At 50.2% G+C, this 16,740-nt stretch overlaps 1 protein-coding gene across 2 annotated transcripts in view; it reads left to right on the top strand.

Annotated features, from left to right (window-relative positions):
* Nucleotides 1,915–16,740, top strand: part of MGRN1 (mahogunin ring finger 1) — a gene marked incomplete at its 3' end in the record, with an annotated part of 50,221 nt that continues 35,395 nt past the window's right edge. The window contains 4 exon segments of one of the 2 annotated variants that reach the window (XM_021411168.1): nt 1,915–2,112; nt 7,572–7,690; nt 9,622–9,710; nt 15,014–15,160. In XM_021411168.1, coding sequence (XP_021266843.1) covers nt 2,025–2,112; nt 7,572–7,690; nt 9,622–9,710; nt 15,014–15,160 — 443 coding nt within the window. In that variant the 5' untranslated portion in view covers nt 1,915–2,024. 2 annotated transcript variants of the gene reach the window in all.

Below are 16,740 nucleotides of genomic sequence, written 5' to 3'. Positions count from 1 at the left end.
GGCCGCGCGGGGCGGGGCGGGAGGGGCGGCCGCGCGGGGGTGCTGGGAGATGGAGTCCCCGCCCCCTCTCTGCCGCAGCGCGCCTCCGCCGCGGGGACTCCATCTCCCGGCATGCCCCGCTTTGTTTGCAGAGCGGCGGCGGGCGTCGACGCGCGCTTGAGTGACGCGTCCGGACGGCCAACCGCCGCCCGCGGTGTGGTAGTACCTGACCATATATGGTCAACAACGCCGCCGCCTCCAATGAACGGGCGGCGGGGGCGGGCCCGGCTGGGGCGGGGCGGGTCACGTGGGCGGGCGAGTGGGGTGGGGGGGGCGCGGCGCGGGGCGTGCGGTGTTTACAGTCGCCCGCGTGCGGTTTCCTGTTGACGTACGGGGAGCGGCCGCGGAAGACTGGGAACGGCTCCCGCTCCTCGGGCCCCGTGAGGGCAGCGCAGGGCCTGCGGGGTTCCCGCCTCGTGGGTCGGGGCCGAGGCCTGGCACGGCGGGGGCGACGCGGGGCTCCCCGGCTATCCCACGGCCTGTTGTGTCCCCACCCTGTGCCTGGGGAACGTTCTGGAAGCCCTCTCTGTCGTGCAAGGGTCCTTTGAGCAGCGTATGGCCATAGCGGGGGACGCAGGCGGCTCTGCCCGAGGACAGCGGTGCTGCTGAGTACCAGGCACAATAAATGTGTGCATGGCTCCGGGGGAGAACTGGCCGGCAGAGTGAGATGGGGAGCGCTGCTGCTCCTTGGGGCCAGGGAGGGCTGAGTGCCTGCAGAGAACTGCTCCAGGCTCCTTCCTGCAGCTCATGTGGCCATGCTGGGCTTTGCCTTGCTGGGTTGTTCCTTGGGCCAGGCCTGTGCTCTGTGTATGGCTGCAGGTGTGTCTGAGCTGCAGCTGAGGCTCAGGTGTTGGACCCAAGCAGGCTGGAGCCTCCAGGCCTGAGGCACAAATGGTCTGTGTTGTCCAAAGCTGTTCTTCAGCACCAGGCCTTGTGCATCCTCCACTGCAGCTGCCCCACCTGCAAGGAACCATCTGTACAGAGGGGAACCATCTGTACAACAGGGAGCGATGCCGAGGGGAATGAAGCAGGAAGGGGTCTGCAGCCAGCAGGGCAATTCTCCTGCAGGATTACTTCAGCTAGAGTGCTCCAGGCACTCCTGGAGATTCTGCAGCTTGGTTTGTGAAGGGGGAAGGGCTGGCCTAGGCCCAGCAGGGCGTTTGGGGAGGGCTGTGAGCTCTGTGCAGTGTTAAGGAGGCAAAGTTCATGGGCATGCCACTCCTTCTGGCCAGGAATAGCTACGAGCGCTGTCTCCAGGGCTCTGTTTTACAAGCAACCGAAAAACAGAGCAGCAGGGAGAGGGCAGAAGGCAAAGTGGTTTTCTCCGTTAGGGCATAAACTCCACACAACTGGACTTTGGCTGAGCTGTAAGCAGCAGGCTGCAAGCAAACACACTGCTTGGTTACAGGGGTGCTTGTGACTCCCAGGATGCACCATGAAAGGCAGCAGCAATGCTGTGGGGAGCTGGCTGCTTCCTTGCAGGGCCATCACATTCCCAGGGTGACTCTCCAGTGCCTGAGGTCCAACCTCACAACACTTTTTTGACGGGGGAGGAGGCGGTGCTCTGGGACCTGGTGCCGTGGCTCTTGGTGGCAGTGAGCTGAGGACAGAGCTCCCAGCGGAAGGATCCCCCCTGCACGCTGCCGAATGGCACCTCCTCAGCTCTGCTGGGCGCGTCTTGCCTAGAATCAAGCACGGCCAAGGGGCTGCGGAATCATCTCTCCGCACACAGTGCGGACGACGGGGAAAGATGCAATCCCTTGTGCACTGGACGCATCTCTGCGCATGCGCCGCGAGCAGCGCCCCCTGCCGGCGGAGAGCTGTGCGCTGGGGGGGGGGAGGCTCCGTCTCGAGGCCTGACGGGAGTTGTAGTCGCGGGCCCGGAGGACTCGCTCTCCCAGCGTGCCCCGCGCCGCCGCCGCCGTGAGTGCGGGTGCGGGCCGCTCGCCGCCGCGTTACCGTGTCGCCCCCGGGCCGCTGCCGCCATGGGCTCTCTGCTCAGCCGGCGCATCGCGGGCGTGGAGGACATCGACATCCAGGCCAACTCGGCCTACCGCTACCCGCCCAAGTCCGGTGAGGGTCGCGGCTGCGGGCGGGGGGCGGCCCTCCGGCCGCTCTGGGGGGGAGCGGGGCTTCCCGCGGGGCCTGGCGCTGCTCGGGGCCCCGCGTGGGCCTCCCACGGGAGCAGCGCGTTGTGTGCGGCCCCGCTCCGTCCCGCTGTCCCCACTCCGGGTGTGGGGGCGCGAGTGGGGCCGCTCTCCCCGCTCTGGAGCCGCCGGCGCCGGTTGTGGGGCATCGGGGGGCGGCGGGGAGGGGTTCGGAGGGAATTGGAAGGGAGATCAGAGATGGCGGAACGTAACACGGGAGAGGTCCCGCACAACCACCGCCGCCTCCTGACGGCGGTAGCAGCGGTCAGCGGGAGCCGCTGGGCTGTCACGGCCCGTGCTTGTCTGCAAAGGGAGGAGTTCTGAAAGTCTGGGGTCTGCGTGCTGGGCTCTGCCCGGGGCTCACGGAAGGACTGGCTTATGCGACCGGCACGGCTACGCTTGTGTGTAGAGATTTATTCATTCTTTTCACAAGAACAGTCATCAGGGGATTCTGATGTCTCTTTCCCCTTCGGTTAATTCCCATGTCCGTGTCCTGCCGGACCCCTCCAGGCAGGCTGAGGGCCTTGCAGGCAGCAGCCCGGGGCTCCCCATGCTCAGGACAGGTGCAGCGCTGCTCCGTGCTCGTGCTGGGGTTCTGTGTGCACTTGGTGCAGTGCTGGCTGCGGGCTGTGAGGGCTGCGATGGAGCCGGAGTTCCCCTTTGGTTTGTTGAGGTGGCAGATCTGAAGCAGAGGCCTACCATCATTGCCCCTGCCTTGTTGCAGGTTTGCCTTCAGTAAGGCCAGAAAAATTGATCATATCTGACAGCTCACCTAGGAAACCTGGCCTGCTGTTTTAGGGGAGATAGGGCTGTGTTTCTGGACCACTGGGAAGGACGGGTGGCAGTGCTGGTGCCCAGCAGCAGGGTTGCAGCAGGGCTCTGTGTTCCCCAAGCCCTTTCCTGGCACAGCCACTCGGGAGCTGCCAGGCTTGCATGGCACTCACCCTAACGCTGGAGCTGGCACCTGACTCCCGCTGACACTCGGACAGGATTTTAGATACTAACTGGATTAATTATTACTACCGCTCACAGTGAACTTAAACTGCTTCTTTGAAGTCATTGCCATCCTGTTTTCTTACTGTTGTAATTAGTCATCAGAATGTAAGGTGTGTTGGGTTTTAGCCAATGTACTCGTAGACACCCGGGGTCTGCTCAGCACTCCCCGCCCCAGGAGCAGTGTTGTCCTGATGCTGTCACAGAGCCTGCCACATACAGCCCCTAGTAAATCAAGCAGCTGCTGCTTTCCAGCAGTCGATTAAAAAAACATATATATTTAATTTAACAACTTTGGACGCAATTAGATGCTTGTTAATTGTGGTTGAACTTTCTATTGTGCTTGCTTGTGCTCTTCTGGAAAACACACTGGCTGTAGGCTAGGCCTTTCTCCTCACCTTGTTGAGGTTTATTCAGCAAGGCTGTGTTGGCTTCAGGGAGGTGAGCTGTTGGAACTCACATTGCTTTGTGCAGAACAGATCTGAGCACTTCTAAGCCAGAGAGTCAGAGGGTTACTGAGGGGAGAGTGGAAGGAGTACTGCCATTGCCACAGCCCGTCTCATTTTAAGGTAGAGCGTGTTCAGAAGGACACTGTCCCCTGGTCCTGCAGTCCTTGGGCTGTCTGACTTGGGGCTGGCAGGGCTGCTCTCACTAGCATGAAACTCCACAGCCTGAAGTAGGTGTATGTGATTGTACGTGATTCTGTGAAGCTCACTGGAAATGGTGCAAAAAGTTGTTAGGCTAAATGATTGCTAATTATTCCTAACTGGACAATATCGTGGCAAGCTCTGTACTGCTTTACTGGAAGAAGGTAGATTTTCCATCTGATGTGTTGCATGTTTGAATGTGTGCCCTGCAGTGCCAGCCTGACACCCTGACAGGCTCCTGGCTGCCCACGGGCTAACTATGAAATGCAGAAGTGCGGGCAGGGAGTGCTCCCTGAGCTGACTCGTCTGCTGGGGCCCTGTGTGGTACTGGGGCTCTCTGCTGCTTTCTGTGTCCCATCTCTCTGGGTTCAAGCAGGCCTTGACTCACCGTGGGTGTCTGGGCGAGCTGCTGGCTGGGGTTGCTTTGAAGAATGCAGGTTTGCATTCTGGAGCAAGTATGCCACCTGCTATGAAGGCCCTGTTGTGCAAGGTGAAAGCCACAAAGTGTGGGGATCCTGATGGCGAATGGAAGCAGCATGTCAGCCTTCCCGTGGAAGGGAGCAGGGCTCCTTTACCCGGCAGTGCTGAGCGCTGGCATCTTGTTGAGTCAAGGCTGGGTGCAAATGCTGTGATGAATATTCGTTTTTCCTCTATTGCCTTTTGATGTGCTCAGTGTTGGGTCAGCCGTGCTCTGTGGAGGATGGAGCTGGCTGCTAGGGAATCCACCTTGGTCCTGAAGAACCAGAATCACTGATGAGGGGCTGGCAGATCGTTCAGCAGCCTCCTGCAGCCAGCATGCAGCAGGGTAATTAAGAGTCCTCCTCTGAAAGTTCTGTGCTCGGTCCTCTGAGGTTCTTGGTACGGGTTGTCTGCATTTCCCTTCCTGCATCCAGCCAAGTGCTGTAAGGTGACTCCTCATTCCCTTACGTCACTCTTCACTGGTACCTTTTAACCTCCCTTGCTTGCTTTACGGAGCCTGCAAGCATTGCTGATGCCTGCCCCGTTGAAAGGGGGTTGGAGGAAGGCCCAATCTGTAAAGAAGAATTATTGCCTCCATGCAATGGGCTAAAAGTGGGTAATCACAGGGAACAGCTCCTGATCTTCACTGTGCTTCTGTGCTTGGAACAGTAAAATGATCCGTGTCACTGCATGCAGCCGTGCTGCGCGATGCCCCGCTCGCTTTAGCAAGCAGCGAGTGATGCACCAGTGTTCCCGCAGCTCATTCGTCAGCTCCCTGCTTGCTCAGCGAGCTCCTCCGCAGTGTGCGGCGGGCAGGGTGCACGTGCCCTTGGGATGGCTTTCCTCCCCTGGAGTAGGCGCTTGCAAGAAAATGGCAGACCTTGGCTTATTGGGGAGCAAAAGCGAGAGAGATGATGCCTCTGTGAAACCTGCTCTGTTGTTTGGACGTGACGATGCTTTAATGAAAGAAAGAGCGATTTTAGCGGAGTGTCCAAGCTGTACCCAGTCTGTCACCTTGCTCTCAGCTCATGAGCCACGTGTGCTGTGACAGTGCTGGGACAGAAATACTGCAGGTGCTGCACACTAACCTCTCATCCCGTTGTCCCTGTGCTGTACACCTGGAGGCCTTCAGCCCGACCTGCTCCTCCATCCTTGCCACCTTCTCCACTGCTGCTCACAGGCACTTGGCTTCTGGCTCAGCAGCAGTTTCTTCCCTTGCTTTTCTGATTGCTTTTGTTGATCTGGGTTCTGTTTAGCCCAGTTTGGAGCCGCGCTGTGATTTGCCATGGGATGGCTTTTGGTGGCCTGGGCACTGAGGTTGGTGATGCTGGATCAGGTGCTGGCCGGGCTCCACGTCCCGCAGTGCTGGCCGAGGAATTAAAGAAAGATCCACTTCTTTCACTTCCCTGTTAATTCTAATAGCGGTAGGAAGCCTAAATTGTCATCTAACTGCAGTCTCTTTGCAAAGATGCTACAATACAGCTGTCCCAAGCAATGCCTCAGACTGCATCGGGGTGTTCTGTAAAGCAGCTGTCTTTGGAAGTGCTGTGCTCAGTGGTGGTGAGCCTGTGTCCTCTGGGGTGGGATGCTAATCACAGAGCAGTGAATGACAAGATGGGATAGCTGGATGGATGTGAGAGGCCCAGAAATACAGGCTGGGCTGAGCCAAGCCCCAAATCAGCGTGATCCCGGATAATCAGCTGCTGCAATTCTGAAACATCCTGCACAAGCATTTTCTTCACAGTTAATCAGATGAAATGCTCCAAAACACAATCCTACTTGACCCACATAAAAATGTGAAATTAATTCCTATCCCTCAGCATTCGTCGTGCTTTTCTGATCCTCCGTGTAAGCATAAATCACCGTGGTGTATCTCAGCTGGAGGGTCTGCATCGAGCTGGCTGCGCTTGGAGGTTGTGTGCAGATCAGCGTTTTAATTTCTTGCTTCTGGGAGGGTTGGGAAAAGACAGTCTGCCATTTGGAGTACCTGTGGTTCAGTCTGTGGATTCTAGGTAGATTCTGTGCTGGGTTGGTTGTTGTATCTGGAAGGACAGACGTGTTTATTTAATATAAACATCTGGATGCTTGTAGGCTGAGCTCAGCAACAGAGAGCACTCATCATTAGAGCACTGCCAGCTGTGCAGAGAAAGAGAAGCTTTTCTTGAAACATAAAGGAGGAAAGCCTTAATGGAGAAAGCAGAACCGTTCATGAAAGCCCTTCCATTTCAGGGTAAATCATGCTTGCTCCTAGCTAGAGGGGCTGCAAATCCTTCTGTAGTGCCCCCATAACCATTCATGTGATTAGTTACTGCTTCTGCGACTCGTTTTAAAACAAATTTTAGACTGTCTGTGCACCGAGGGAAGTGAATTGTGTTTGGCTCCAAACTTAAAAACCCCACTCTGAAAATTCAAGGAAAATGGTTCGGATGGAGCATTTTAATGCTCTCCTGATTCTTATTCCTCGGAAACTCGAACTCGATAAAGTTCAGACGTGAGTGTTGTCCCAAAGTCCTTCTAGAAGGAAGCTACATCCATAGTGTTCTCACACATCCAAATGGGTGCGGTTTGACTTTGCAGTTCATCTGCTTAATTCTGTGCTCCAGCATCCCAGTGACTTTGCACGCTTGTTGCCTCCTGAAATTTGTACTGTAGTGCATCACCAGATGCTGAAGCTCAGCTTAGTGAGTCCCGTGGTTTATCTCTTAGAGACATCCGTGTTTCTGCATTTAAGAATCATCTATGCTTAGTCAAATGGAGCATCTAGGTGTGCTGCCTCCAGCAGGCAGGCAAAGGTTTGTTTGGTGTGGCTCCAGCTCAGGGGCATGGGAGGGAAAGCCAAGTGCCCAGCAGGAGCCCCTGGGGTGTGCGGGGAGGAAGCATGGTCCTTCTCTGAGCAGGTGTTTGTGGGACAGAGCTTCGTATCCAGAGCTGGGAAAAGGAGGAAGGATTCATCCGAATTGAGAAATATTGGGCAGAGCTCTTCCTTTTCTGGGAAAGGAGTTAACATGAGATCGTCTCCTCTGTAGTGATTTATTCCGGGGTGATTTAGTTCTGCTTCTGCTGTTGGCAGTGACCTTGTGTAGTACAGTGAAGGAGTGAACAAGCAAGTATTTTATGTGTCTTGTGCTCTTTTTATGCTTGTGAATTGAGAAATGCATAGACCAGCTGTTCTCCAGGAAGTATGGATTTAAATTTTTTCATAGATATCATGAGCTGGAAGGGATCCATGAGGATCATCAAGTCCAACTCCTTTTGTTTCCCTTTTTTTTTTTTTTTTTTTCCATAGGAAACTACTTTGCAAGCCACTTCTTTATGGGAGGCGAGAAGTTTGACACCCCTCACCCCGAGGGCTACCTTTTTGGAGAGAACATGGATCTAAACTTCCTTGGGAACAGACCTGTTCAGGCAAGTTCTTATATCCTGTCTATTTTGCACTTTTGTTTTCTGCTTAGAAAGCCTCTTCATCAGTTTTCCCAATTGGAACATGGAAATATTTTGAGGCTCGCAGATAGGAGACTGTGGAAAGCTGCCTGCTCCAGTGCAGAGAGCCTCTGTTCGAGTAGGAAGTGCAGGTGAAGAACAGAATTAAGAAGGAGGGACTTCAAATGGAAATTCTGCCAGACATGCAATGCTGTGCAGGCAGGAGGAGGCCCACCAAATACCCTGTGCCACATCTGCATGCGAGGCAGCGATGAAGTGCTGACTGCTTCTCCTTTGCTCTGTGACCAGCAGCTGCACGGCACTCCAAAGAAAACAGAAGATGCAGCTGTCAGCTAAATACCCAATGTGCTTCTGACTGCAGGGACTAGTCTTGCAGTCTCAGAGTTGCGTTATCTGCGTGTCTCAGCCTGGGTTCCCTTGCAGACATTCTGGCACTGAGTTTAATTTCTTCGGAGGGGAGTGGGTGAGAACACTATTAACACAGTGGGACATTTGCCAAATGGGTTTAAGAGTGGGAGGCTGTCGTGGTCTACAGTTTGCCAATGTAAGGTAACGCCCTTTGGCAGCTCTGATTAATCTTCAAGAAAAAAAAAAAGCACTTGAACACACAGCAGCAGCACGGCTTTGTGGAAATTGGCCAGGTTCTCCTTTTGGAATAACTGAGGGCTTGGTTACTGTGCGTGCAGCACTGCTACTGACCACAGTGCTGAGCAGTCGGGTCACAAAGAAAGCAGTTGCTGCCCCCCCATGATGTCTCTGCTGCCTGTGGCTGTGGGTTGGCATTCTTGTGTTGGTCAGAAGTGGCATGTTTTCTTTCAGGCTCTGGATCTTGCCACACCAATATGTTTCTGTGGCCCAAGGGAACAATGCAACAGGATTGTGTGCTGGAACTACCTGAAGCTTGGCAGAAGCAGCAGTAGGCTGTTTGCTTAGCAGATTCCTCATTTCTATGGAGATACACATATTGGTGGTCCCTGATACTCCTCCTCGTTAGTCGTACTGTCTGGTAGCTCGGCATCGCTGCACAGCTCCTGGTAGCTGTGAGTTTGAAGGACCACAACTCTAATGTGGTTGTGAGGTGGCACTGTTGCTGGTTACCTTCCCCATAACAGCCCGAGAGCCTGCCTGGTGGCTCTGTATCTCTGTGTCACAGTGTTGCTTTGACATGCAATGGGATTGCATTTCCAATCTGAGCACCTCCAAACTGGCAGACATTTCAGCCTGACCACCTTGAGCAGACAGGAGATCCAGCAGAGGGATCTGCAACTGTGAGGGCTATGGGCCCCACACTGAGCAATTCTCTCTGCGTTTCTCTGGGGAGGTTCTGTGACCAGTGTGGGATACTAGTCTGAAGCACCATCCTCCTGCATGTAAAGGACAGTCTGTGAGAGAAGATCTCTTGACTGTGGAATAGAATGAGGACCCCTATTCCCATCTCTCTTTTTTTTTCTCCCTTCCCCCTAAACATTTGCCTCATTGTTTCAGAATGAAAGAATTTCTCCCAGTAATCCAGAGCTTCTGCATGCTGATTATCAGTCAGTCACTGTTTGCACGCTGTAGTACATGTGAAAGAGCTGCATATCTTCTGCTCAAGCTGGAGGTAATTTCTTTACTGGAAATAAAAGCTTGTGAGAGCAAGGCTTTCTAGACTGCGAATTCAGAGTGCAGAAACAGAACTTATGAGAGTGCCCTTGTTAAATTACATACCCCTGGTATGCTTGGCCAGAGCAGAATTTTCACTCTGAAACACGCTTGAGTTACCTGTAAATATAATTCTCTCTTACTGTTCTTTAGAGTTAGATGAATGTTTCTTGATTTGGTTAAATTGTTTGCTAGGTAACATGCTGCTACCTTATTTAATAATAAGAAGACAATTATTTGTGTTTGTATTTCAGTTTCCCTATGTAACTCCAGCTCCCCATGAGCCCGTGAAGACACTGAGAAGCTTGGTGAATATCCGCAAGGACTCCCTCCGCCTTGTGAGGTACGGCCTGAACTCCTCACTTCATTCAGCCCGGTGCTCTGGCATCTGGAGCCAAACTGTCAGTAGGGTTTGGAGGAATAACTGAATCCCAGATCTTTGTTGGCAGATGTGTCCAGAAGGTTCTGGGTAGCATTGTGATCAGAGCTTTCAGGCAGTTCACATGCTGCTTTATCCGTGGATTGAGCAATCTGTATTTTCAGAGAGGATCAGTATGTGTCTCTACTAAGAGACTTGAGTGGTAAACAAAGCCTTGGATTTTGCCTGCTATTGCTAGCACAAATGGAACATATTAGTCAGGTCCGTAAACCCTTCAGACAGATTCCTTTCTGCATTGTTGTGTAAGAAGAAGCCAGAAAGTGGTTGCTTCTGGTGCAAGTCACTGACAGGGAGAACTGATTGGTCTTAAGTGAACCTACCTCAGCTTCCTCCTGCTGCCAAGATACAGTTTGGTCCTGGTGTTACGTACTTGTTTAAATGGCTTCTGTCCCATGAGTAGGGAAAGGAGCTCTGGGTAGTCTTGGAGATCTATTAGCTTTGATTACTTTACACTGAGATCTAAGGCAATGCTAGCAAAAATGTGACTTCTGGACTAAATGCAATGGTTAACGCTTTGACTTGAGGCCGCCCTCTTCCACACAGATGGCTGAAGAGCAGGGACCCGGCACGCAGTGCTTTGTTTTGGTCTGAGCACCTGGGCAGAGGTCCAGGCAAAGCACTTCCCAAAGGTCCTTGAGTCTCTGAGTTCTGTGTTACGGACGCGGGGCTGGAGCGGTGGCAGGAGGCCAGCTTCAGCTCTCAGCCAAGGTGATCCTGAGAGCGTGGTGTAATGTGAGTCATTTGAGTCGTAACCGTGCAAAACCTCCGGTTTGTTTTCATCTGAAAATTGACATTGTTTCTTTTTTTTTTTTTTTTGGTGTGTTTTTAGATGAGCGATACCTGTTGTTTCAAAATCGATTAAACAGAGAAAGAGAACTCCTGAAGAAGTAGCTAGCTGTTGGCAAACTGTTCTGAATGCTGTCCAGCTTTTTCAGCTAAGGGCTGTGAAGTTCTTTTCTAGAACAAAGTCTCACATTCTTGCCAGACTTGCTGTGGAAAGGGCAATCTCATTCTCCTTCCAAACATCCACAGTACAACAGAGGAGTTGTTGGTGGGGGTTAGTTCATACAGTTCTATCATTCTCTTTTCTGTGATTTCATGCCCTGCCAAGCAGAGTTGCAGCTCTGGACTGTTTGAGATGTAGTGTCCATGTACCTTGGTGTTATCTTAGGTTTGTGTCCCTGTAATTCCCAGTACTTTCAGTTCTTTCTCTGCCTCATGAGCTCTCATGGGTTCTTGTGCTGCTGTGTTAGTGCTGATGACAGCACCACCAATACTATTTGATTTCATTTTTTACCAATGTAGACCCAAAATGGGATTTTAATTGCCAGTCCTCAAGGACGCATTCTGTCCTGTGCTTTTCAATTGTTCTGGACTAGAGGCTTTTTCACTTCTTCCTCTGTACACATCAAGACACTTGGTGCCCCTCCAGCTTAGTTTATCGGCAGTTGTTGGTTAAGGCTTGGAGATTCTTCCCAGAAGTAAAGTTTTTACCTCCTTCACCAAATAAGATACCATTGAACTGCGTGTCTAGGTACAAAGTAGGCTCTGATGGTAACATCCTCACAGTCTGTTTATTTTTGCTTGTGTTTAACTGAAAATTCGTTGTTCACCTCTGAAGAGAGTATTGATTCATAATGTGGAATGTAGAGCTTTATGGAAGAATGTGAAGAAATGTTCACCCTGGGTTTCCTGCCTTGCTGTCAGCAGACAGAATTCTGAGCCTTGCCAAATCCTGAGTATTTCCAACAGCTTTGGAGAGAAGCAAAAAGTCCCATGCATGTTGATGCTGGAGTTGTGAGTCTTTGATGCCCGTGTGAGTGCTTAATTTCTAACGGGATGAGGCTCTGAGACCTCAGAGGAGGGCAGCGTGAGTTTTGCTGTTAACCATTGACGGTGTCTGTCTTGTTGCCCCTCTTGGCCCTGATGGGCAGGAGCAGGCTGCTTGCTCTTACCTTGAGAGCACTTCCCGCTGCAGGAGGAGGATCAACTCCTGGGCAGTGTTTCACAGAGCAGGGCACCCTGGCTCAGCCACTCTTCCTCAGCACGGGCTTTGGACTTTAGGTAGAGCATCATGGAACAAAAGTGTGAATACTGATAGAGATGTCAGCCAGTTCTTACTTCATTTACTGACTACCTCAACACTGACGTAATGCATTTATAAGTGTATATCATGCTACAAAGTCACACCATACTTAACATTTATACCACATGTCTATTGAGTTGTTCAAAATTTTTAATCTCCTCAGAGGATGAAATCAGGTTCGACTCGACCCCTTTCTGTAACGTTGTCATGGCTGCTGTTAATTATATTTTTATCTTTTAATTCTTTAACAGACGAGCAAAAAGTTCCAGCACTTCCACTGTTTTATCCAGAAGGGATGTCAAACCAAGTGGCCTCAGCTCCCTTGGTCAGCCTGCTTTGCCCTTTTCATCATAGCATTGGATCAGCTGTTTGTTCTCAAGGTGGTCCGCCTGTTCTGCTCTGTACGTGTGATTGTTAAGGCTAAAGTTAATTAACTTGTGTGCATGACCAAGAGGCACACTAACAAAGTCACTGGTTTCTAAGTTAGTGCACGCATCTGTGGCCACCTCACATCAGCACTGTCTGTAGGGCTTGACTAAAATGTACACTGTAAACTTCAAGTGTAGATGGAGAAAGAAGAGCTCTTGAGCCTCCTGAACCTCCTTGTATGCTGCATTTGTTGCAAAGATGGGAGGAAAGCAAAACGTGTGGCTTTGTCTTGCTAATCCCCTGAAGTTTACATCCTGTACCTTAAGGAGGAACCTGAAATGTCTCTGCCTCTCAAAGTATGCACTGTAGTAGTCCTTGCTTGTCCCCTGATTCAGCTGCTGGCTGGCAGAGCTGCCTGTGCAGCCTTTTCTCACGTGAACTTCTTGTTATGTGGCCCATGCTTTCATTAATCTCCAGCACCAGAATGTTACCATGGGAGCTGTGCAGGCAGCCTTACTGTGGCTGCTGCTGTTCAGAATGTGTGCTTTGCCCCTTGTTCCAGTGATGCTACTGCAGGCAGACAGGGCTCTGACTCTACTACTCTGCAGCAGTGCCCTCTCCAGAAGCCTTCCCACCAGGCACTAGGTTGTAGTAACCACTCAGGGATGTCCAGGGTGCCAGATCTATTCTAGTCCAGGTTTCACCCTTTTCTACTTGTAAGTGTGGGAATGTGTTCTGAATACTGGTAGGGAGCTGCAGGAGAGAAGCTGGGAAGTTGGTCTGCAACTCATGCCTGCCAACCTCTGTGTGCAATGAGAATAGGTCTAACCACCATCAGTGCCTGCATGGAACAGTGGCTGGCTTTCCCCTACCCTGCTTCTTCTGGAGGACTGGCAGGTGTGTGTTAGCCTGGCGATCTTGCTCCTCTTGACCTTTGCTGCCTACCTCAGATCAGCAGAGGGCCGCAGAGTAAGGGCTAATTTGCAGCTCGTGTTGCTGCTTTCTCTGGACGTGCACAACACTTGCGAGTGGATTAGTGGATTGTTGCCTTCAGTCTTCTCCCATCGGTCCAGCACAAAAAGTTGAAGCTACACTCATATTTTCTGTGGCTAGAATGCTTGTGTGCAGCCTAGAAGTGTCACGATTTTATTCTTTGAATGTTACTTGCTTGTGTGAAAAGACCATCTCATTCTGTTTCTGGCTCTTGTCTCCTGGATGCTGCAGATGTTTAGGCTGCCCGTTCCTGGGTTTAGTTTTTTTTATAATAGCATGTTGGATATATTCTAACTTGATTTACTCCTCTGACCTAGGTGAACCTCTGGCAAAAGTCTTGTTTTGAGTCTTTCAGGCAGGAATGCAAGTGTATGTGGTAGTTATCACAGAGTTGTAGGAGTTGGAAGGGACTTCTGGAGATCATCTAGTCCAACCCTCCCTGCTAAAGCAGGTTCCCAAGAGATTTAGTGAGGTCACGTTAGTACAAGTGTGCATGTTAGATATTTGATTGTGCTGTTCTTAAATTTTATTTTGCACCTTCTGTATTGATTTGCTGAAGCAGAACACTTCATTCTTGTTCAGTGTGTTAAGTAAAATTCATACTGGAATTCTTAATTAGGCAGCAGTTATTACGTCTCAGTGAACTTGGTAAATATGAATTCCCTTGACAGTTTTTAGACTGAATGATGGAGGTGTGCCTAGCCCATTTCTGAGTATTTTCAGCAGTGCAGCACGTTTGTGGAGGCTGTTTAATGAGGGGAGAGGCCAATTAACACTGTGAACTTAGAGATGGTGCCAAGCTTTTCCTGAATGGTTTAGCTGCCTGGCTCTGACCCAGGCATCCTGGCAGTTAAGCTAATACTGATAGGCAGTGAGACTGGGACTGGGCAGCAGAGCACTATTGTGGTTACACTTCTCAAGGCCAACCTGCTGCATTCACCATTGCTACATAATACAAGAACTAACTGTTGGATCTAAAGTTGTAGAGCTACAGTTGGGTTTGAATTAACATATGAGAATCTGCTTCTGCTCTGCCAGTGAATCATATCCTTTCTGTCATTTGGCACTTAAGGACAAGGGGAGCTGTTCTCGTGGTATGTTGCATTTGCTGTTTGTTACAGGACCTGCTGGTTTCCCTGGCCACTGGCACACGTTAACTCACAGCTCATCCACGTCCATACCTTGCTGCCCTGCAGCCTGCCTGCTTTGTACCACCTTTTTCACTGGATTTGTTGCCTGTGTTTTTAGCAGGAGGGAGGAGTGATGTTCTGTGGGGGTCAGCCATCGCACAGTGGGATCCAGCTGTTCAGTAGCCTAAATCCAAGTTATTACTCCCCTTTATGTTCACTGAAATACCTTCAACTCATTCTTGAATAGGTCATCATGTCTCTGATGCAATTGAATGTGTTAATTTTTATTTATCTAATAAATGTGTGTATGTCTCAGTCATGAAGAATGTTTCTTCTCCTGAAGTTTGATGTTCAGTAGTTGACCTTCTTGGTTCTTTCCATGGCTGTGAGACTGGATGAGATCTCTCAGCATCATTGTTAATTAACTCACTTCATTAACTTCAGAAAAATCTTGGAAGAACCTTCCTCCAAGGAAAGAACAGAAATCTCCTGGGCATTATGGAAGCCTATGGTGACTTTTCTGCCCAGAACACCTACATTGAAGTACTCTTATCCTGATTTTCAGAGTGAATCTGATGGCTATTAAATACCTCATAAATATGTTCTAATCCTCTGGCATTGTCTTGCAGGTATAAAGATGATGTGGACAGTCCTACTGAGGAGAATGGGAAGCAGAAAGTCCTGTACAGCCTGGAGTTCACTTTTGATGCAGATGCTCGTGTTGCCATCACAATCTACTGCCAGGCTACGGAGGAGTTTGTTGGTGGCATGGCCGTGTAAGTCTTGGGCTTGTGGGCACTTGGAGGGTTACAGGACCTCTCAGGTGCTGAGCCTGTCAAACATCTTTCCTTTCTCACCCGTGAAGCGGTGCTGCCACAGATGATGGAAAGGGAATTCTCTTTCTGTTTTATGTACTCTGATAGCTTTGAATATTGCTTTCACTTCCTTCCCCCACAAAACCTATTTCCTCTCTTGTTCCCATTTTGGTTTGTCTTTTGGATGTGGGGAAACCATTTTGTGTGCAGCAAAGGAGAAGAACTCGTAGCTGTACGCTTTTTCAGCGAGATGATTTATGAAATTACAAAAGCAAATTCCCTCCTCTTCAAATACTACCCGTTTTTCCAGATTACACCACTGACTGGATTTTTGTGTTCCCTGTGATGAGAGCATCTGGGCCACCAAAGAGAAGTTCAGTTTGGCATGTACTTGTGAGTCTGTGAGGAACTGAAGCCCATCCAAAGTCCCTTTTTAGGGTAAATGTCCGCCTCAAAACAGTATTGTAAAATGGTTGTCGGGAAGATTTACTGCCCAGAAAGCCTGCCTGTATGTTTCCTGCCAGGTACAGGCTAACCTTTGGCTAGCTGTAAAAAGAATGGTCTGGGCGTGATCCATGGAGTCTTCCCCAGGCATTTCATTGTAGTAATATATCTCTACGGATTTCAAAGCCTTTTTGTCTAAATAAGCACATTTAAACCATTCCAATCAAGACTGTGTCTGTCCTCTAAGATTACAAAAAGTTTCCTCTCTTCATTGAGGGCTAGGGTGGGTGAAACTTGCTCTTCCTCGTGTACGTTAAGCACATTTGAGCTACTGGTACGTGACTGCAGATTTCAATAACCATGGAACAAAGAATTCTTGTTCTATGGTTAAAGGCTGCAAAAGCTCTTGGCTTCTTCTAGTAGAGGCTTTTGGCTGATCAGCAGCTCTGTGCACGTAGTGCTGATGGCTTCTGCAGTTGTGCTCTTGATGTGGAGGTAAAGTCATGGCTTATTTAAGTGATTTGCAGAGGTTTCAGCAGGGAGAAATATGTATGACAAGCCATAAAGTGGCTCGTGTGCGTTATACAAAGTATAAACATCCCACTAATGATCAATGAATAAGGTGGCTTTAGAAATGAGACAAGTTCAGAGCTCCCATCCTGATGTGCATTCTTCCAAACTGGAGGATGTCCTGGTCCAGGATTTTGTTAGGCCCCTCTCTTCTGTTGAAGCTTGTGACTGCTTTTATTTGAAGAAGTTAATTAATTAGCTCCTTATAAGCGACTGAAAAATCTCTTTTGACAAACTCAGAAAATCCCTTCAGCTCTGAAAAACTGAATCTATAGAATGCAGCAGGGTGCCTTAGAAATCCTGATGAAGTTTCCATGTTCTATCTCTTAGGTCCTTAGGTTTCCTGTGAATTTAGTGCTAGTGAAGTGCTGGAATGGCAACCTTGGAGCTTCAAGTCCTCTTTTCCTAATACAGGTACAGCGTGGGCAGGCAGCTAGTTTCCCTTATGCTGCCCTGCAGAGCATTCCTTGGTTTTCATCCCAAGAAGGAAACCGTGATGGGCCAATGGGGAGAGCTCCATGGCCAGG

Source organism: Numida meleagris, chromosome 13, assembly GCF_002078875.1.
Source record: "Numida meleagris isolate 19003 breed g44 Domestic line chromosome 13, NumMel1.0, whole genome shotgun sequence".
NCBI classification, from domain to species: Eukaryota; Metazoa; Chordata; class Aves; order Galliformes; family Numididae; genus Numida; species Numida meleagris.
This window is presented reverse-complemented; position numbering and strand designations above follow the sequence as displayed.